The 21,504-nt window shown below is 48.1% G+C and overlaps 2 protein-coding genes across 10 annotated transcripts in view; one reads left to right on the top strand and one right to left on the bottom strand.

Annotated features, from left to right (window-relative positions):
• The first annotated feature begins 2,523 nt into the window (after positions 1-2,523).
• Positions 2,524-10,739, top strand: ASB8 (ankyrin repeat and SOCS box containing 8). 6 transcript variants are annotated; one of them, XM_011226317.3, is made up of 4 exons: positions 2,524-2,640; positions 5,255-5,414; positions 6,869-6,973; positions 8,811-10,739. In XM_011226317.3, exons 2-4 carry the CDS (start codon positions 5,286-5,288, stop codon positions 9,441-9,443), a joined length of 867 nt encoding a protein of 288 aa, XP_011224619.1. In that variant the 5' UTR covers positions 2,524-2,640; positions 5,255-5,285; the 3' UTR covers positions 9,444-10,739. The 6 variants fall into 6 exon arrangements, with proteins under 6 accessions (XP_011224619.1, XP_019656368.1, XP_019656367.1 ...); XM_019800808.2 differs by having other exon boundaries at positions 2,540-2,640; positions 5,251-5,414; XM_011226318.3 differs by lacking the exon at positions 2,524-2,640 and adding an exon at positions 2,780-3,004.
• A 1,057-nt stretch (positions 10,740-11,796) lies between these two features.
• PFKM (phosphofructokinase, muscle) overlaps positions 11,797-21,504 on the bottom strand; it is a 43,124-nt gene continuing 33,416 nt past the window's right edge. For 3 of the 4 annotated variants that reach the window (XM_034644718.1, XM_034644719.1, XM_011226319.3), the window contains 16 exons: positions 21,286-21,394; positions 21,078-21,173; positions 20,747-20,839; positions 20,017-20,142; positions 18,816-18,880; positions 18,235-18,304; positions 17,431-17,580; positions 16,920-16,990; positions 16,467-16,554; positions 16,232-16,384; positions 15,570-15,734; positions 14,444-14,505; positions 14,102-14,213; positions 12,742-12,841; positions 12,555-12,660; positions 12,194-12,338 (listed from right to left, as the gene is read on the bottom strand). In XM_034644718.1, the coding sequence (XP_034500609.1) occupies positions 12,194-12,338; positions 12,555-12,660; positions 12,742-12,841; positions 14,102-14,213; positions 14,444-14,505; positions 15,570-15,734; positions 16,232-16,384; positions 16,467-16,554; positions 16,920-16,990; positions 17,431-17,580; positions 18,235-18,304; positions 18,816-18,880; positions 20,017-20,142; positions 20,747-20,839; positions 21,078-21,173; positions 21,286-21,394 (1,711 nt within the window). Of the gene's footprint in view, positions 12,339-12,554; positions 12,661-12,741; positions 12,842-14,101; positions 14,214-14,443; positions 14,506-15,569; positions 15,735-16,231; positions 16,385-16,466; positions 16,555-16,919; positions 16,991-17,430; positions 17,581-18,234; positions 18,305-18,815; positions 18,881-20,016; positions 20,143-20,746; positions 20,840-21,077; positions 21,174-21,285; positions 21,395-21,504 lie in introns of all 4 variants that reach the window. The other variant, XM_019800807.2, reaches the window with a different exon arrangement.

The following is a 21,504-nucleotide window of genomic DNA, read 5'->3' as shown; positions in this document are numbered from 1 at the left end:
TAATATGTTAAATATGGATGAGGGATAGAAGGAGTTCATTCTCTAGTTTTTTCCAGTATGCTTGAACATTTACGTAATACAAATAACATTTAAAAATTGAAGCTTGGAATCGGCACTGTCTTAACCTTGCTTTAGAAAGGAGGCACCAGAAGAAGCAAAAATGGAATGGAAACTTTGTAGACTTTGGCATCTTATAATTAAGGCTTCACAGGTCCCATTAATACAGTAGTATTATGATAGCCATAAAGTTGTTCTTATCTGATGAGAGAGTAAAACTTTTGGAAGCAGGAATTTTTGCTTAGGAATTAAATAGATTCAGAATTATAGAAATATAGAAATATTATAGAAATAAAAGGATATTCAGAGATTATTTGAGCCCATGCTCTCACTTTACAAATGAGAAAACTGATGCCCAAAGAAATTGGATGAAGTAACTATCAATCTCAGAACCAAGACAAAAGCTAGATCTTCTGTACTTCTGTACTCTGGTTTCTCTTTCCACTTGGGTGGCATACAACATTGAACAAAAGCTGCCAAGGCAGGGAAAATAGGTGCACTATTTTCATTTGCTGCATCCTTTGACCCTATCGTTTCTGCTGTGTACATGTGGGGAACTTCTTCTTTTGTGCAGTGATATTTTCCAAGACAGAGTGGTAGACTCACTAGAGCTAGACTTAATAAAATGAAGACCGGAGAGGCAGTCACCAACCCCTCAATAGGTCAGTTGTCTGAAGCTTGTGCTCCACTTAGAGAAAGCTGTGGGTGGTGCCAAGCAGAGCATCATCTTACTGGGTCTAGAGAGAGGGAGGCCTAGCACACCTTGGCCCACTGCATCATGCAGTGGACTTTATTACACATCTGCCTCTCACCTCATTAATTCCTCAGCCAAGTAGGATTCAAGGGGATTCCAGGGAGAATATACCATTGAGGTATTAATGTGAGTCACACAGTTCTAGACACAGGGGTGGGAGTTTGAGAGGTACTGACCGAAACAAGGTTAGGTCTGACAAGACATGTAGTGACTTGATTTATCTATGATCTTCCCTTCTGGTGGCCAGGAAGGACTTAGATTCACAGGATGAACTTCCCCATTTTGGATCAGCACCTACACAGGTTTCTCTTGCCCTTGTGTTTGAAGGTTTAACATTCTCTAGGGCCCTAGAGAATAATACAGATTTCTGGCTTAGAAGCAATGGGCACAGGATCAAACTGTTTCCATTCACTGAATTTGATCAAATGCCTTACAATAGTTGGGATAGGGGGATAATTGTCTAGTCTCCACATATCATTCAGATTTCTTCAACCTTTCCTAAGTAAATTAAAAGCAGTGCAGTTAATATGTAGCTACAGCTTCAAGTCAACTCCCCAGACTCCATCCCAATCAGAGGGCTGTCCCTAAGCCCTTCTTCCACAGAGCTGCCAATGGCCAAAGCAGCCTTTAATCCAGAGTACAGAATTGGTGGCTTACAGGCTGAATGTTGCCGGCTTTCAAAATGATTCTTTTTTTTTAAATGTTGCCAATATTTGCAATTGCGGAGGATTCACTTTTCTAAAAATCTGGATTTCAGCTTCTTTTGAAAAACTGAACTCACCATAGCAGAGCGGCAGGAGGCGGGGGACACATTCCTGCATGGCAAAAATCTTTTGAGTTTGGAACTCAGAGGAGGCTCACTCTTCAGAAAAGGCATGAGCTTTCCCAGTTGATCATCCCCTCAATGATGTTCATGAACTGCCTGGGCCCTGCTTTCCACTAAAACTCATTCGATTATGTTGCTTAGAACGCGATTTGGGGAGTAGGTGTCGGGCGTTTTTGGTTAAACAGGCTGCCGGGTAGATCTCAGCACTGACAGTCATCCTGTGTAGCCTGCTTCACTCTTTACCTGCACGACTACGTGCTGCTGGCTTCGAATGTTTACGCTTTGCATGGAAAATACCTCACTGAGAGGTGTCGGCGTCTCTCAGGGTGGGAAGGGTTCTGTCAGCAGCTACATCTTTTTCAGTCTTCGACATTTGGGCTACTACACCTCTTGCGTGATTTATAGTTCCCTTTGAGGGAGGGTGGACAGTATCCAGGAGGGCTCAGAAGAGCATATATGCGTTCCAATATTATGAATAATGATGGAAGTCTCTTTTATTTCCCCAAAACACTTCTTGCTAATAGTTTAGTCTCCTAAGCAACTGAACCAGTGTAGCGAGTTTAGAAATCTCGAAATTAGATGCGCAGGCCCTACCTCAGTTGGAGACAATGGGAGGCAGCGGAGGGCACGGAAGGACCCACTACAGGCCTGGTCCAAGCAGGCGCGGCCCCGCAGAGTCGGCCCAAGAGCCCGGCCGGGTGAGGTTTTTGCCTACCGCTGCGGACCCGAGCTCCCGGGCTACGGCCGAGAGCCCTATACTGCGCCTGCGCGCAAAGCCTCCGGCGGGCGAAGAAAGTGATCTGTTAACCACCTGGGTAGGATGGAAGCTGCCTCAGGAGTCTGCGCAGGCGCACCCCGCCTGCAGCCATTGGCCGGTGCGCAGGCACCCGTCCCAGTCACCCTTCACATCCTGTAAACAGAGGGCCCGCTGGAGACGACAACTTCTGCTTCCGGGTCACGCCTTGACAGCCGCTTTCACCACCCAGCTCAGCCCCGCGGTTTGGTGAGTGCGTACCTAGCTGCGGGAATACCTGCAGCCAGGTTCCTTAACCCGTGGCACTACGCCCAGTAACTCTTTCTCCATTCCCAGCTCGGGTTTCGTTAGTCCTCGAGACAGAGACATGGTTCCCGGCCTTGGGGGAATCAGGGCGGGGGTTGGTTAGCCTTCGGGGCTCCACCGGCGTAGATTGCGCGACCTTCTTTCACCTCCCACTCTGGGAGAACTGCCGACGTTGCTGCGATCTTTGCGGATCCCATGAGGGAAGTGACACCACACGTCCTCGCATTTCGTGCCCTTCCCCTTCGGCTTTTTGCCTCGTCAAGACGCAGCTGCCGCGAGCCGCCCCCTCTCCACCCCGCCCCAGCAGGTGTGGTGGGTTTGGGGGCTTCTCTGGCTGGGTTGAGCGTCTCGCTGCCCGGGCGGAAGCCGAGGCCTCACTAGCACCAAAGGTGTTGAATGTCGCCTCTCTCGCACTTTGCTTCTAGCATCGCAGTAGAAAACCCCTTTGTGTTTTCTCTGGATCCCAAGTGAAAGAAAACCGGGGGAGAGAGAGGGCTTTCAGTTCCAGTAGAGGAAAGGGGCCACTTGGGGTCAAACGGCGCAAGGGCTGCTGTCTGGAGATAGGTCAAGTTTACATTTCCTTGACGCATCCCCACAGTGCATGTTATCAGTGTGCCCCGAAGTTCCGCTCTACACCAGGAGCTTCGATGCAACAGCAGAGAACCACTGGTCATGTCCTGAGTTAGGAGTTCTTAGCCTGGAGTCCCAGCAGTGCTCCGAAAATGATTTCAGGGTTTAGTTTCTTCAGATTACCGTGGCCCGGAAACAGTTAACAGAACCAGTTCAGTCTAAGCCTTCCACTTTTGATGTTCTGTCTTCTGCCCCCCATTCTTGGAATCTCTGGTTCAAATGCAACTCTGCTTTTTTCTCCTTTTCCCTTGTAACAAAGAAGTATAAGATACAGACCCCTGTCTCTACATTTAGTGGCTGTTAGATTAAAACATATGCCAAGTCTAAACTATCTAGAAAATTTCAGAGAGACATAAACAAGTGTGTAAGCTTATTTGTTTCATAATAACGTAGGGGAGAAGAAGGCCCAATATGAATCATTGATACCTATGAATTGAATATTGTTAACTTGCATTCTATTAATTAATACTATATATAGTTTAAACAGATAAATGGCTACTGATTAGCAAAATAGAAACCACTCAAATTTATAATATATTACATAATGTATTAGTGGATGCTCCATTACAAAAAGCAAAGATTATGTAGTGTGAAATGACCAAAATAATTTTACGTTTTTTACCTTACTGGTCATCATATGCATAACGTATTTAATTATGCCAGTTGTGAATTTTTTAGGATTTAAAGTAAAAATCTTTACATTAATTCAACAAATATTGAGAACCTGCCATGTGCTGGGAACTATTGATAATAACACTATATTTACCCTCAAGGAACTTATAGCTCAATTAGAACACATATTCCTAAGCAGTTCCGCCTAGAGAGCTGATACTGCATACTATATTTTCTCAACAGTTTTTGATATATGCTTTTTCATGAAAATGCTCTACCTTGTTTGCTATAATTTTAAATGTTCCCCAACTAGTATATGGCTCTTACGCAGCCAAAGCTTTTTTCAGTTAAATTTAAGTATATTGCATTATTTTCTTCCATGCTAGAACTCTCTGTTATATTGTGGTTTGAACATATATTTACCCAAATGTATTTCTTAGTTTTCATGAACGGCCAATTATTAAAAATTTTAATTCATTTTGCACTCTTAAATCTGCTTGTTTTCCTACAACCACAAATATGTATCATTGGTATGAACTTTGCAATTTTTCCTAATTTTATATACATGACTAATTATACTTTTGAGATTTTTATTTTAGAATATCACCTCAAATAATTCCCATTTTTTTCTTTGCTGAAAACATTTTAACCTGTTTCACGGATGCCTCGTCATTGTTAATATAGATGTATTTCTTCCATAGCCTTTTCCCTCTCTTCACACAGGTTTCGATCACTTCTATAGCCTTTAGCCAATCAACCAGTATTTATTAAATACCTGCTTTTTGTTGGATTCTGTGGTTGGTCTTACATGAACAAAAAAATAGAAGACAGGGACCTTGCCTTCTAATTGAGTACAATTTAGAGGAGAAACAATATGAACATAACTATACTGCAGGGCCAACTATAACAAGTAAGCTAAAGGTGATGGTGATAGTAAAGACCACAGAGTCCGGAGGAGGGAAAGAATGTTTTGTGTCATCTTCAGCCTTTAAAAAAAAAAATCCCCTTCCTTGCCTAGTCTTGTTTGTAAACACAGAGCTCCATGAGGGTCTTGGGGCCTCTTGGAGAAATCTTGTTCCAGACTAGTTCAGAGAGTAGAATTGAGGTGGCAAGGGTCAGAGCATTTTCATCCAGGTTTACCCAGCTCCCTAAACAACTATTACAATCTGTTTCTTTATAATTCAGAAAAAATATTAATCATTGATCTCTTTGAAAGCTACTTTTACTATTGGGAAGGCCTCAGAGAACTCCTAATCCTAGGGACAAGTATGCTCAGTGATATTGTGTATGCCTAAAACTTCTTTGTTTCAGGCAGTTTGGAGCATGTGAACATACTCTGAGCCTTGATGAGTTCCAGTATGTGGTATATTATGCAGAGCATTCAGAGCAAATACTCTCTCTCAGAGCGCTTAATCCGAACAATCGCTGCCATTCGTTCCTTCCCACATGATAATGTAGAGGACCTCATCAGAGGGGTGAGTGTGCTGGATTGACGGAGAGTCCCGTGGGAGGTGAAGGGGGAAAGTTCCTGGGGAATCGTAATAGATTACAGATCTGTAGCATAGACTCGGCACAAGATCACAAGGAGTTTTTACAGTCCTCTTACGTGTATGAGCTTGACCAGGAAAATACATTTGCCTTGTGTTTTGCTTCTCTTTCCTTCTCCCTTTCACTTTGTGCATCCGATATTTTCTTCATGAAGTATGTTCTAGATAACCCTAGCCTCACATTCTTTGTAAAATCTCTGTCTGGATATGGTACATATGGGATCCAGCAAGCTCAAAGTCTTCTCCACGTGTTTCACTGAGGGAGGAAGGAGACAAGCAAAGCAGAAGTGGTTTTCAGATCCTTGTGGTTTATAGTAATTACACGGAGAGGTATCACTTGCCATCTGTCTTGACAACAGCTACCACTTCTAGTTCTATAAGGAATGTCAACCCCTAAAGTGCGTGGTAATTTTTGACTTAAGAAAACATCTTACATGTCTAACCACTGCTATTCAACAATTGTTATATGACTAGTATTCTAGACAGTCTTTGGTCTTTGATATCTTTTTCTGAATATTATTCCTGTTGAAGAGAAGTTACAGGATAATTTTTTGATTACTAGAGAATGCATCCAGATGCTTACTTTTGTATGTTCTTTTCAACACCTGTGGAATCCTTACTTACCACCTGGAGCTCTGTGGCTGCTTCAAAGTTGGGCGGCGCAGCTTTGAGAAGAAGTAGTCGTACTGCGTTAAATTGTTCTCAGCAAAAGCGGTACCAGAGGATTCAGCAGTAGGAAGTTGGTCACATTCTAATTCTAGCTCTGCTGCTGAGTCATTCAGTGACTTTGGTCTGCCTGTAGGATCCCCATCTCCTTTCATCAGATTTGAAACGGAAGTACCAGCAGGGGCTAGATAGCAGAGAATGCCAATGCTAAGGGGCTACTTTGAAGATGTTTATAAACAAAAACTTTACATTAAGATGACCTTACTAGTAATTATGGTCATCTGTTGAATGGCAGAAAGAGCATGCCAGTTCTCCTGGTTTCAGTCTAACAGACTCACTTTCCTGACTTTTTCAGAGCATGATGGCGATAGAAAGTGGGTTGGTTTTCCAGCTTTTCTGCCTGATGCTAAGTTTCCCACTGCTTTTTCACATGAGGTTGTGTCCTCAGTGATGTTCAGATAACCATCTGGCAAGTTAACCTTGTGGAAAAACTTAATAACTTGATCTAAGGAATTGATAGTTCCTTTCCTTCATCTTCAGTGTATTCTCTTGGTTTGGATATTATTTGAGAAATAGGAATGGAAACTGGAACCCGTAGTATGTTTACAGTACGGTCAGAGCTAGAGCCCTCTTCCCTCCTGGACTCAGTTCTGAGTCTTGTCCTGTGCAGTGAGCCAGAGCTGAGCACACTGACCGAAGTTTCCTTCTGCCCATAGGGAGCAGATGTGAACTGTACCCATGGCACACTGAAGCCCCTGCACTGTGCCTGCATGGTGTCAGATGCTGACTGTGTGGAGTTACTCCTGGAAAAAGGAGCGGAGGTAAAGTTTTTAACACTGTCACATTAATGATTCACTAAAGCTTGAGCTTCACATTTCCTTAAAATTTCTGTCTCTCCTCCCATCTCTTCCCACTTTCTAGCCTGTGGTAACATTGGCATAGCCAATATTAAAGCAAAATGTAATGGTAAATCTATACAATGATCCCAAAGATTTCGTTCCTTTGCCTTTCTTTCTTAAGTTGTCCATGGCCCCAGGAAGAGGGAGTTTTATTTCCCCTTTCTCTCCCAGGCTTCCTTCTGGGGTTGTTTACCTTTCCATTCAGTCCTCTCGTTGCCTGTTGACTGTCCAGGAGCTCTAAGTACAGAGGCCCCTCAAGTGAATAAATGGAAACCATTGACACCCGCTAACAGGCATGCACTTTTAATACCACCATTACTGGGAGATCTCATTAGGTAATCCATTCCTCAGGATTGGGCTACTATTGCTATTTCTCCCCACTAATTATTTTCCATTTATTGTGTCTTGTTCCTATCTTCTTTTTAATGTATCTTAATATAAGAAACATAGATTAATTTATATTGGCATTAGCAGGAAGCAGCATAGTGTAGTGAAGGATTAAAAGAATGTACTCTGGAGCCAGACTTCATAGGTTTGAATCGCAGCTCTGTCACTTCCAGCTCTGTGACTTCAAACAAGTTACTTAATTTTTCTTTACCTTGGTTTCCCTGTCTGTAAAATGGAGGTGATAATGGTATCTTCTTCATAAGGTTGTCAAGTGTTTAGTACACTGGCATGTAGTAATTGCTGAAGAAGTGCTTGTTAAATAAATAAGCAGTTTTGACTATTTGTAAGCGACCTGGAAGTTGCATCTGCTGAGGCGCTAATTGGAATCAGACGTGCCATGAAGCTGGTGTGCAGGCCGCAGACACTTTGGTCAGTAAGGCTAAGGGGCCAGCCCCCAGCACCATCATCTCCACACAGCCATGCCGTTCTCTACTTGTCATTATCTATCCCATCACTCTTGTGAGTGATCCTGAAATGACAGCCAGTGATTAATGTCAATGATGAAAATACCCTGGGGGAAGAAAGTTTTTAGCTAAGTAGAAAGTTGAACTCAGTTAAATATTCCAGGGTATTTTTATTGCATCTTGAGGGGAAGATAATATGCTAGTTAGAAATTTGGGTTTTGTAGCCTTTGTAGCCTTCAGAAATTATAGGTGATGTTGATTTTTAGCAAGTCAGCTTTTTTTTCCAGTAATGGAAGACCTGTGTTCTTCGTTTTACATGCTTTTATCAAGGTTCTCTTGTGACTGCACAGCATTTCTTTGCAAGGGGGCTGATTGGATTCACAGTTTGAGCTCTCTCTATGGCTAAAGAACACGGCAAAACTACACGGGCAGAGTTTGGCCTCATTTTTCAGTCTGGTTGCCATTAGCCAGAGGATAGTGAGTTGGGATAAGTAAATAATCCAAAATCTTTATTCTGGCTAATATATTCAAGCTACTTTCCAATAAACGTCTTCCAGAGTAGTTATGAGGATTTAGATTTCATCTTCTCTTTCTTTACCCCTTCCCCCATGGTAGAGATCCTAGTGAATAATAAACGAGAACATAGCAGAAACCTAGTAAAGCTGGCCAGCTAATCAATGCACAGAATAGAGTGCTGGTTGTTTTGAGACCGTTCGCTTCCTATTTGCTCCTAAGCTCCTCTCATATCTCCTCTTGATCACCAAGACTCCCTGGGAATTGATTGTTGACTCTCATATTCAGAACATGACATAGCAAAGGTCACGGATAAACACATGCAAGCCGCTTTTGCCCGCCCATCTTCCTCCCAGTGGTCTAGCTACTGTAATACAGTTCCTCCCTCTTCACAGGTGAATGCCCTGGATGGTTACAATCGAACAGCCCTCCACTATGCAGCTGAGAAAGATGAGGCTTGTGTGGAGGTCCTCCTGGAGTATGGGGCAAACCCCAATGCACTGGATGGCAACCGAGACACCCCACTTCACTGGGCAGCCTTTAAGAACAATGCCGAGTGTGTGCGGGCCCTCCTAGAGAGTGGGGCCTCTGTCAATGCCCTGGATTATAACAATGATACCCCGCTCAGCTGGGCCGCCATGAAGGGAAATCTTGAAAGCGTCAGCATCCTTCTTGATTATGGTGCGGAGGTCAGAGTCATCAACCTAAAAGGCCAGACGCCCATCTCCCGCCTGGTGGCTCTGCTAGTCAGGGGACTGGGAACAGAGAAAGAAGACTCTTGCTTTGAGCTCCTGCACAGAGCTGTTGGACACTTTGAATTAAGGAAGAATGGCACCATGCCACGAGAAGTGGCCAGAGACCAGCAGCTGTGTGAAAAACTGACTGTCCTGTGCTCAGCCCCAGGAACTCTAAAAACTCTCTCTCGCTATGCCGTGCGCCGGAGTTTAGGACTCCAGTATCTGCCAGACGCAGTGAAGGGCCTTCCACTGCCAGCCTCTCTGAAGGAATACCTGTTACTTGTGGAATAGTCTGGAGGAGACGTTTGCACCGTCACGCAGGCAACTCTGGGGGAGGCTTCCCCTGCAGTACTCTCTCTGTCTGGGAAAACAGGAAAAGCAGTCGTTCCTGTTGTGTGGTTTGTATTTAGAGGCAACGTGTCACAACAGTAACCTCCACACCATCTCCCCTCCCCAAACCAAGCAACCAAACAAACAAAAAAAAAATCCCTCACTTTTGTTTTGTTTATTGCTTACTTGACTTTTTATATTGCACCCTGCAAAAGAAGAGGTCTCCCCCTACCCTCCCCTTTAGGGAAAAAGTCAGCAGTGCAACTAAATTCTCTAGGAAGATGAAGAGTATTTAAAGAATGTGTGTTTAGTTTTCCTTTGGGAACATGATTACCATTTCAGAAGAATCCCTCTGGAAGCATTGTAACTGGTCAGTGAAGAAGTTTAAGAAAATTCCAGCTAACGGATGTGGCCCAAAGATGAAGCTACTGCAACCTCCAGGTGTGCACAGGCACAGTTGGGCTGGATGATGTGGATGGTTCCCTAGAGTGGCACGTCATAGAGCGTGCAGAAGGGACTGGCCCCCTCTCTCACCATCAAAGGAAACAGCAGTCTTTGCCTCTTTTCCATGGGTGTGCCTGAGGGTTACAGTTCCACAGTGTTATTTCAAAAATAACATTGTCTTGCTGCTTTCCACATAGAAGAGAGAGCAAGTTCTGAGCAGTCCTAAGAATTCAATGTCCTAAAAACTTTTCTCCTAATGCAGTTCTTTCTCTTCGTGAAAGCCAGTTTGCTCCAGCGGGCTTAGCAGGGGTTTGCACACCTTCGGTGAAGGTGTTTACTCCAGCAGGGGACAAGATGGGCTGGGCTGCCTTTTCCCACAGGTCTTCATTTCCCTACAGGCAGCTCACTCTGCTCAGAGTTGGGAGTTATTTTCCTTTCAGTTGTTTTGGAAACTTTGCTTTTTACTGATCTGTACAAGGCATCGGGGGAGCAGAGGGTGCGGGGGAAGAGCCTTATAAGAGCTGCCTTTGAGATGGCCCACCTACTCAAAAAAGAACTGCTTTAGTGAACCATACTTAGTCAACAATACTCTTTCTTTTCATGTTCCTAAACTAGAGCAAGTTGTTATTGATCTTGGATGACCCAGATGCAAATTTGAAAAACTTTTTTTTTTTTTAACTGATTGGGAACCACAAATAAAAATTACTGGAATCTGCTGACACAGCTAATTTGAAAAACTATGTCTGCTTTTGCCCTTTTGCTGTTGGTGGTTTTTTTGCTCACTTGAAAGAAATAAACACTTCTAAAAGCAAATTTGGCGATTTCTACTGTTCCTACTTTTCTCCACATTGTTTAATCCCTAGGAGTCCTGTTGGCCATAACTCTGAAACGGGCTGTCACTCCTCATAAGCTGGTTTGAGGATGCAGTGAAAACAGTGCTTGATAGTTACTGTAAATTTCTTGTCCCCTTAACTGCACAAAGAGCATTTGGCTGCTCTAGTTCTGGACTCCCGACAAGCCTTCTCAGTTACTGTTGAGAACTGTTTTCAGGCTATAGAGGTAATACTTGGGACAGCCAGCAAAGGTGATACATTAGCGCTAATCTGACCCCCACCACTGGTAAAACCTTGAACCTCTTCCTGCTTCATCCAGCAAGTGAGGAAACTGGGTTGGGAGGAACATGTGTGCATGTGCTCAGAGCCAGGATCTGGCTTAAACCTGGCATCAACAGGGCACCATTCTGTCAATTTGGAGGCTCCTCAAGACCAACTGCAGGACGTGGTCACTTGGCTAATGAGGACGAAGCAGCTGTTGTGATGGCACAGAACACAAACTGAGCGGGGTAAGAACTGACAACTTTCAAAAGCGGTATTTCAGCCAACCCGCCAAGCCCAGGTCCACCCCAACCGATTTCTGTCTCTTTCCAGGCTTTCAAAATTTGCATGTCTCCCCACAAATGGAGTCTGCCTTTCATCTAGGAAGGAGTACAGGGGAAGAGTTGAGAAGAAAGAACCCTGAGTTATCTGAAAAGGAGTAGAGATCGTGGGATGGCTGGAAAGCAGCACCCCTGGGAAATAGGTATATGAGCAAAAGGTGAAACACAACTTCAGGCTTAGGAGAGACCGGTGCATCCTATGGCTGCAGAGGATGCAGGAGGGACTGGTGTGGAGTGAGGGTAAGGACCAGTGTACGATGTTCTAGGACCTTATGTACAGAGCCAAGAGGTGCTGTGGGAAACAAGCCAGGAGGTGGAGAGAAGTACGTGGGGTGATCGTATGGGCTGCATTTTTCCAGGTGTCTGCGCAGAGTCTGGTCCTTAGGGTTGACAGTATGACATCTACGTGTGCAAGTGACAACAGGAGAACCAAAATTACAGTGACCAGTTGGCATTTATTAGTGTAGCTGTTGCTTGTCACTGCAGTAAAAGTAGTAAAGGAACCAAGACTTTGTTACCACAAAGAAATAAATAAAGCTTGTTTTCAGAAGTCTAACCGAGTAGCTGAAATCTAGCAGCGCACTAGAGGGGCCCGGTCTTGTGTGATGGACGAAGCTGGAGCAGAAGTCACGATCAGTTCTACCTAAAAGGAGCTTCTACTCACTGCCTACTGCCCCAGCTCCCTGGCCAGAGCCGGTCATGGCTACAGTTGCAGAATAAAAGGGAACCTAAAGAAAAATGCGCTAAAACACTTGGGCATACGTGGACTTGGATCTATCAGGGGGTGAGCTGACCATGATGAGACAATCCATGACCCTCACTCCAAAGAGGGTTAGATAGAAGTTTCTCCAGATCGCTTCCGACTGATGTGCTCCAGGTGGGCATGCTCGGAGGTGTCCAAGTCAATCTCATACTTGGCTAGGATTTTGAGGATGGGCCTCAGCTTCAGCCACCACTGTTCCTTGGGGATGCGGTGCCTACAGAGAAATGAGATTTCACCTTTAGCACCCCAACTGACTTCTATCAAAAGCCGATGGAAAGAAGTTGAGTAGAAGAGGCTGGATTTTAGGGCAAGGGCTAAGATCTGAAATAGGTACGACTACAGGTATTAGTCCTAAGATAAAAGGACTGAAGACAGCGAACAGGTTGGGAAGAGGAGATCCTGAAACTACCAGGGAAGTAGATGTGCTCACTCAAAATCCGTCTGGTCCTTCAGCTCAGTCACTGGTTGGAAGACCAGAGCCCTCTTACGCATCCCCAGAACACAGCCCGAGTCTGGCGTATTGGCAAAGATCCTCCCTGCAATAAAGGGCGGTCAGTAAGCCTCAATAACCGGGAACCAACCTCTGTGGAGGGGGCTTACCCTCTTACCCCACCTACCATTACGGTAACTCTCTTTGATTTTCCCGGACATCCAGTTCATAGCCTTGGCGCCCATCTTGGTGGCAAAGTTCCTGTCAAATGGAGTTGGGCTTCCACCCTGAAAAAAGAGTCTTAAAATTACGGAGGGAAAGACTCTAATGAAGTGGCAGAGATAATCTGAACAACACAGCGAAAAAGGAGAGAAAGGGCCCCAGGTTTACAGCCAGAAACAGGAATCCAGAAGTCTAACTCTCAGTGGAAATCCTGAGAACCAGAGTGAGCTGGCACAGCACATTTGGCCATTTATCAGGCGTAAGAGGAACTAACTAGATAAGGGGGTGACTGGTCTCACAACTGCCTCTTCTAGCTCCGCAGCTGCCAGATCCTGTTACTTCTAGTCTGACTGGCCACTCAGTCACTTCCCTGCCCCTCTTCAGCCTAGCAGCTTTTGTCAGTCGCCATTGTCAGGGACACAGAGGTGTTCCTTGTGAACCAATATGGATGTCCTCGGTAGCACCTCACAATACTGTAAAAGATCACGTAGATTTTCTCTGAACTAAGCGAAAGTAGGTGGAAAGCGGGAAATAGATCGTCACACTTTATCCAACTGTACTCCGTTCCTGCAGCGGCTAATAAGCAAACTCATTCAAACTTGAGATATCAGGAATTTATATGTGGCTAGACAAAAGGTCAAAGGTCTGTACTTAAGCAGGATCAGCTGGAGACACTGGGGATGGGGCGGCCTAAGACTACTAGTATCATCTGTGAGCGAGGCCCACCAGAGAGAGGGATGGAATGTGGATGGTAGAAAGGAATTCGTTTCCCCCGGAAACCCCAGTTCATGGGGATGGAGCCCAACACCTAGCAAGGTGCCTGCACTCATTCCCCAGGTTGTGGGAAGAGCGCTGGCTCTCGCCCAGGCTTGATGAGTGGCCCTGATAAAATTGTTTCTCCTCTCAGCCTCGTTTTCTTCATCTGAACTAGTGGTTCTCAACTGGAGATGATTTTGCCTCCCTGGCGACGTGTGGCAATGTCTGAAGGCATTTTTTTAGTTGCTACAACTCAGGAAGGAGGTGCTGCTGGGCTCTAGTGGGTAGAGTCGGGATGTTGCTAAAGCATCCCACCGTGCGCAGAACAGCCCCAAACAGCCATGATGCCAAGGCTGAGAAACCCTTCCCTGATGATGAGGATGGACCACATCATCTCTAAGGCCATTTCCAGAGTAAAGATGTTTAGATTCTACGACAGGACAAGATTGCAGCCTCATGCTGTATCGTGGCACTGATGGCCTCTAGCAGACTGCAGGCCAGCAGGAGACCCAGTGGCTATCGGGGGTATGGCCATCTGGTGAAGGGCATGACAGGGGCGTCTTCCCTACCTGCTGCATGTGGCCAAGCACATTCTTCCTGCTGTCAAAGATGCCCTTCCCCTCCTCAGAGTACAGGTTGAAAATGAAGTCAGTGGTATAATTCTCATTGCACTTCTCATTCCTGCCAAGTAGAGACCAAAAGCCTGTGACTTTGGTTGTCTCCCCTTCCCTCCCAACCCTTTTCTGCTTTCGTAAGCTTTGTTCTTCCTCTCTCTATCTCCTCCCATGGCTCAGGTTCTCCCCCTCTGTATCCAGATTCCTCAGTGTGTCCCAAACGGATTCATTCTGCGGGCTCGAGCCAGAGCCTAACTAATTTTTCTCTTCGCTTAGGAACAAGCCTGGATGAGGTACCTTAACACCAAGCCCCTCTTCACAGTTGTTTTCATCTTTTGCACCAGATGTTCAACATTTGCCTGCAAACAACAGAGTAAATCCTAAGCCTAGCAGGGAGTGGAGAAAGCTGGGCAGGTGCACAGCTCTCGTTCCCCACCAGGCCTCTCCAGAAGGGGAGAGGGACATGGAAGAGAGTTGTTTACAATCTGCGTTTAATCCTTTTAAGAAGCTCAGTGCAGACTGAGATGTAAACAAAGACGGCACTGGACGGCAGGACTGGAAGGGCAAGTCAGAGACCGCTGCGGCAGCTGCCAGGTTCGCCTCTCCCCGCTCCCCGTCCCTTTCCCGTCCCTTTCCGGGGGTTTCTGGTTCCCTTCCCTCAGAGGGCTGACTCTTGCTCTCAGCGTGAGTCTTTAAATGGTTTGCTCGTGTGTGCAGTGGTGATTCACCTGGAAGGAACCAGTTCCTTCATCTGGGCTTTGAGTTGGGGTCAAGGAGGAAGACTCCCACCCTCCATTCCTGGCAGGGGTCGGCTGGGTTCTTGGATTAGGGGGTTCCCTCAGCCTGCTGCCCCTCCACTTTGTGGCCTTTCTTTCCTCCAGTGAACTGAGATCTTGGAAAATTAGGATCATACAGTCCCTCTGTGAACAGGAGTCCAAGTCCCCCACCCCACCCCCAGCCCCAGAAGTGACAGGGAATGGACCAGGGAATGGAAGAGTCTGGTAGCAAGGGAAGTCCAGAGGGGTGGCGTGATGCAGTAGGAAGACTGGCTTTCTCTGTAGTTAAACCACCTACTTACAAGTTCAGAAAACACTTTTAAGCTCTCTAAATCTTTCTTGTCTGTAACGTGGAGATAGTATCTCCCTTGTGCGTCTGTTTTGAAGACAAAACGTAAAAACACATGGGAAGGGCTTACCAACATGCCATCCTTTAAAACAGATGCTCCCGGCAGCAGGAGCTGAGGGCATGTGTGAGGTCATGTCGGAAAACGGCTGCGTGCTGCCCGCTCCCGCCTCCTCACGGGGCCCCACAGACCAAGCAGCTGTCCTTGTCTTGAGCTCTCACAGCTCAGGTTGCCGTGGGGGCAGTGAGGACAGACGGGCGCAAGGGAGAGCTACGTTACAGGCTCGGGGTGGCCATCTACCTGCAGGTCCCGAATGGTGAAGGGCTCCTCAAAAATGTAGGCAGCATCAGCCCCGGCTGCCAGCCCCGCCATGGTGGCCAGGTAGCCGCAGTAGCCGCCCATCGTCTCAATGATGAACACCCGACGCTTGGTGCCTGCTGCTGACTGCTTGATGCGGTCACACGTCTGCAAAGACGGCGCATCATAGTTAGAAAGACAGGGTCTGGGGTCTGCTTCTTGTCACTTCTCTGGCCCTTGCAACAACCCAGCTCTGAAATGCTCTCCTCCCCAGGCCAGCCGGGCCCCTCGGCCTCATCAAGTTCTCGCCTTCAGGGACGGGATGGCAGGCACATTGGCCAGCTAGACTACGGAACACCTCATCTCGGAAGGAAGCTGTACTCATCCTTTCTGTTATCAGGGTGGGGAAATTAGGCCATAGGCCCTCAGGAAGGAGACACCATTTGGTATGCAGAGTACCGGTGCCCTTCTGGGTTGGAGACTCCCAGGTGAGGATGACCACGTGTGCGGTCGAATAAGGCCTGTGTAAAGGCCTGTGCTTCGAGAAACACTTCTCAAGCACTCGCTTGGTGGGTACCAAAAAAGGAGCTCGCTTCCTAGGAGCACACGCAGTCCAGGGACCACAGTCCCGGCCAGAGGCCGGGGAGGTGGTGGTGGGCTCTCACCGTGCAGATAGTGTTGAGGGCTGTGTCAGCCCCCACGCTGAAGTCCGAGCCGGGGACGTTGTTGGAGACCGTAGCGGGGATGACCACAAACGGGATGCACAGCTCGTCAAACAGCTTCCTGCCCTCCATCAGTTCCAGGCCCCCCGTGTAAGCCTGAGGAGGAGGGCGACAAGGGCCGCGGTGAGGGGAGAGGGAGAGGTGGGGGATGGAGGGGAGGAAACGGGAGGGCACTCACCTCAAAGCCACCGATGATGACAAGGCCCTGGATGTTAAACTTAGTGATGTTGGCACTGATCTGCTCAAAGCTCTTCTTGGGGAGAGTCCTGGTTGAACGGGGTGGGGCGGGGGTGGGCAAGGCAGTGATGGAATTTGGAATTTGGAGAAGAGAAAAAATTGAGGGAGAGAAAAGCTAGAATTAGAAGGTGCTTTATGTATAATTTCTTGACTTGTACTCCCTTCCCTATGCCACCTCTCACCACTGTTCAAGGGTACACCCTGGGGCTTTAAATTGCCAGAGCTGCGAAAAGATGTCTGGATGGGCATGCGTGGCCTCGCTGAGACCGCTGTGAGCTTGGGGCCCGAAGCTCTAGACTACAGCAGTGTAGCTGCTGACCGAATGAACTGACACCCAAATTCAGGGACATCTTTAGGGGTGACCAGGAGGAGGTGCTCCTATGATGCCCCTTACCTTTTAGTCCCAAGTTTGGAACCTCCTTGGCCAGTCCAGCCCCCCACATAGCTCCAGCCAGCCTCCTCGATCTGCAGGGAAAGGTCACACAGGTCTGCGTCGTGGACTGACACCACCTCCCGAGTTCTGAGCCCACCCAACACCCCCAGGTTGGAGGAGGAATGCCAGGCATCAGCTTTTTCCCCCCTCAACGAACTTCCTCCACCCTTATTGCTCATTCACAAATATTAAGCGTCTACTTATGCCAGGCACCGCACTGAGCTTTGGGATAGAGAATTAAATAAGGTATGTTGTTTGCAAAGGGTTCGTTTCAGTGGCTTTTGCCTGTTCATAACTGCCCTCAAATTAAGTATTTGCTTCTGCACAAACCCTGAGAGGAGAAAGCAAGGTAGACAACAAAGGGGCGGGGAACAGAAAGGAGAACAGACAGGTCACCCTTGCTACACTTATCCTCCCCATGACTGCTCCTTGGCCCCACAGTATGTGCCCTCCATCCTTTCAGTCCCCATACCTGACCCTTGGCCAGGCCCTCGAAGCCGTCATGCACAACCAGCACCCGGTTGCCTTGGATGAGGCCAATTCTCACAGTCGAGCGCACGGCAGCATTCATGCCTGCAGCCGGGGCCCCCACATTCATCACGGCCACCGTGTGCGTGCTACCCTGGGGAGAAGGAAGCGGAGAGGGAGTGCGGCAGAGGTGGGGACAGAAACCCCGGCAGAAGGAAGGGGACAGGTCAGTAAGGGAAGCTCAACTCTGAGTCCCTCATGGTCCTAGGATCAGAACACGTGCCTCTGGACAACACAGCCCTTGCCCTAGGAATGCCGGCACGGCCTGCTTCCTCTACTGTGGAAGCAAAATCTTTATGACAAATCAGTAAGCGAAGCTGCTATCCCTGACCCCAGACATCGTTCATTACACAATGAATAAGACCGTCCAGAGCAGCATTTCCAAAGCATGATCCTTGGACCACCTGATCTTTATGTCGTTAAACCTGCATATTCCTGGCCCCTGCCCCGGACCCAGATCCTCTCTGAGGGAAGGATCCAGCAATCTGCATGTTAATAAGCAGCTCACGTGATTCTGATATACACTGACTACTGAGAACCACCACTGCAACGGAAGAAGTGGCTTAAGTACACTCAGACGTGGTTATTCCCAGATTTGCCCGGGGAAGTAATACATAAGCCTCTTTCCCATTCCTTGCAAGCTACCTTGTCAGTCCTAAACTGGATGTGGGTCTTGGGTTTGAGACACCCAGGGCACACTAAGAACGTGGGGCTGAGAGAAGGAGAGGGTCAAGGGCAGAGAACTCACCGGTGCCTTTGTGACTGGGGGTCTGACATGAGCCAGAAGCTTGTATACCTCCCAGTTGTTCATGAAGCTCCTGTACAAAGTAGAGAGAAAGTGGGGTGTCTCCAGGCCACGCCGCATGGCCAGCAGCCAGGGGCCTGAAGTTTTGCTCGTGGTGTGAAATTCTACAGGGCAAACCTCGAAGGAGATAACTGGGATATAGCAGGGACCAGGCAGGGGCTGAAAAGGGGCCACTGATTAATCCAACCCTCCCTGAGTGCTCTTCTCCCAGGCCCTGCGCTCAGCAGGAAAAGCTGCCCTTTGCCTAGAGAAACGGAAAACCTAGCTGGAATCCACACACAGGAACACCACACCACGGAAGGCCAGTCCCAGGGAGAGCATCCCTGGATGTACTCTGCCTCCTGGTCACCTCACAACCCCTTCTCCCGAGGAAGAAACTGCTGCAGAGACAATAAAAAGGGGAAGAGGCGGAAGCTCCTATTTTGGGTCTGAAGCTATGTCCTTTTCCTTTTTTTTTTTTTTTTTTTTTTGCTTCATTGCGTATGTGATTTCTGTAGCTAGTGTGCTTCTGGTCATTCCCTCACCGGCCTCTCAGCTTCATGGCTTCATCGAACCTCCTGTCGTTCATGGCCTTGGTCACATCCTTGGTCTGAGGGAGGAGCACAGTGACAGTCATGACTACAGGGCAGCGCTCTATGCGGCTGGATTTCTACCCCATGGGAAGACTCTGCCTGTCTCTGCACTTACGACTGGACCCTGCCCACCAGGCACCCCACCTGTTCTACGCTCCCCAAACTTGCACAGAAAGAAGTCTCTTTGTTTTTCCTTAATCTGGGGAGTCATGAGCAGCCAAAGGAAGGAGCTGATTCAATGCTCTACTTATTAGAACATGGGCAGAGTGGAGGAGCGCTCTCCTGTGTTCCACACCCAGGGCCACAACCACAAAGCAGCGTCCAAACTGAGTAAATGAAGCCGACCGCCCAGGGAGCCCAGGCGGGGAGGAAGGCTAATCCCTGCCGTGCGTTTCCCAGCCACCGAGTTCTTCTCCGTGAGCCAGTGCCTTAGCTTTTGGGCTTCTGGAGACACCGCGCCAAGCCAGGCTGGAGCTCGTCTGTGCTGTAGGTGCTGGGACTCTCAAGTCTCAGAGAGAAGCAGGCCGGGAGACGGGGAGCCAGCCCCGGGCGTGCAGACCAGCCCTGAGAATCGGCCAGACCCCTTAGCTCCCAGCCACAATGTCTGCTCCGTGGCAGCAGAGGACCAATCCCCGCATACAAGCGCCGCCATTCCCTGAGCACGCCACATTTTCCAGGCACTGCATCAGCCCCGCCACTCCTAACAGCCCTCAGGGTGAGTGTTAGAAACCACATGTTGGTTCAGAGAAACACGTTCAAGGTAGAAACCATAGAAACCTATAAGCTAGCCAGCCAGACCTGAATAATATTCCCGCTTCTAATAACGCTTGGAGAGATACTGCATTTCTCTTCCAGAGAAGACATGAAGAAAGCATTTGAGGTTGGCTATTATGCGATATTGGGTCTCATTACTTGGCAGGACGTAGCCTCTCTCACGTTCTTTAGGAACACGTACAGATGGGGACACTGAGGCTCAGAGAGGTGACAGCTCCTATGCAAAGCCCACTGTGCTCTTTCCCCATCTGACTGCACCATGCTGCCTTTCCATCTGCTCCTGTTCCAGTGGCCTTGGAAGTGGGTCTCTGTCCCTGTAAGCTCCAGCTCAAAGGCAGGCCTGGGGCTGTTAGGAAGGGGAGCTGAGGTCAGTACTTACCACCTGGACACACTCCATGAGGGGCAGACGCACAGCCTGGTTACCAGAGAGGCTCACCACACAGGCGGGGGTGTCCGGAGTCCCCTCCAAAAGCGCCATCACGGCTTCCACACCCATCCTGCTGCCCTGTAGGAGCCCGGGGAGCAAAGACAGTCCGGCTCAGGCCTCCCCACCTGGACTCGGCCTGGAGAGCCAGGGCACTCGGGGCCCTTCCGGATCACAGGGTGAGCCGCATATTTGAGGACTGTAGCCAAGAACCTACTAGGCTCTACCTCCCTACTCAGATTTCATCTAAGCTTGACGATTCCTCATCCTCTTGCCATTAGAATTCTATTTGGTTCCAGTGAAACGTGTCCACTGTAGTAATCAAGGAGGTTACTGAGGCTTAATAATATTCCCTTCTTACTGATAAAAAAAAGGAAGAGTATGGCTTCTCTCTTCCAGTGAAAGTAGGATGAGGGTTCAATCTGAGTGTCTGAGGTTAGATCTTAATAATGTTATTAATGCTCCAAGCAGAGATCTGGGAGCTCACCACTTGGGGGGCATAGAGTTTCCCATCAGTTTTTGCAACAGAAGAGAATTAGTGACTGTACGGGAATGGGGCGAGGGCCGGTGCCATCCAGAGGCTGGGGTCGGGCGGCACGGCCAGTGGGGTATGCCCCTGTCGTGAAGTACAGTTGTACAGGCTGTGGGTTCTAAGACACAAGGGCCCCAGGACCCCACAACTCACCAGGATTCGGTCAAAGGCTGACGGTGTCCCACCCCGCTGCACATGCCCCAAGACAGTGACCCGGGTGTCATATCCCAGGCGCTTTACCACCAGCTGAAGAGACCAAAAAAGGGACAGAGAGAGGGATACAGAGTCAAAGACCAAAAACAAGCAGGGACTAAGATAAACCCCAATGGCTTAGCCTCTTATCTTGTCATGATTCCTTGGAAACCCGGGGGCAGGAAACGGGGAGAGATGTGCAGAAGGACTAAGGGGAGACTCAGAAATCACTAGGGAGGGGCCGGGGGCGGGGGATGGTATCCAAGGCCTCTCTGGCTTCATTCCTACTAACGTTCTTGATGTCCTCGGAGGTGATTGGTTTCCCATTCTTGTCGATCGCACCCTCAGCCACAATGATGATGTTGAGACGAGAACCACGGGTCCTTGTCTGGTCGAGAGCAAAGAGAAGAGTGGTCACTGGAGGGAAACTGATGGATGGGAAGGGCAGCATCAATGGAACAGGCGAGGGGTTTTTTAAGGGCAAAATAAAGTGCCAGTACCTCGCTGAGCCGGCGACAAAGATGTTCCTCCCAGTCATCATCTGGCGGACATTCAGGAATAAACACCCAGTCAGCCCCACAGGAGAGGGAGGTGACAAGGGCCAGGTATCTAAGATGAGAGGGAGAAGCTAAAAGCCACACCCCACGAACAGCCTCACCCGTACCCAGCGGCTGTGCCTGTCCCCACAGTCAGTGAAAGGTCTGAGGATCCATGGTTTC

The sequence above is a fragment of the Ailuropoda melanoleuca genome, chromosome 16 (genome assembly GCF_002007445.2).
Source record: "Ailuropoda melanoleuca isolate Jingjing chromosome 16, ASM200744v2, whole genome shotgun sequence".
In the NCBI taxonomy this organism is placed as follows: domain Eukaryota; kingdom Metazoa; phylum Chordata; class Mammalia; order Carnivora; family Ursidae; genus Ailuropoda; species Ailuropoda melanoleuca.
The sequence above is the reverse complement of the archived record's forward strand: the minus strand, read 5'-3'. Positions and strand labels throughout refer to the sequence as shown.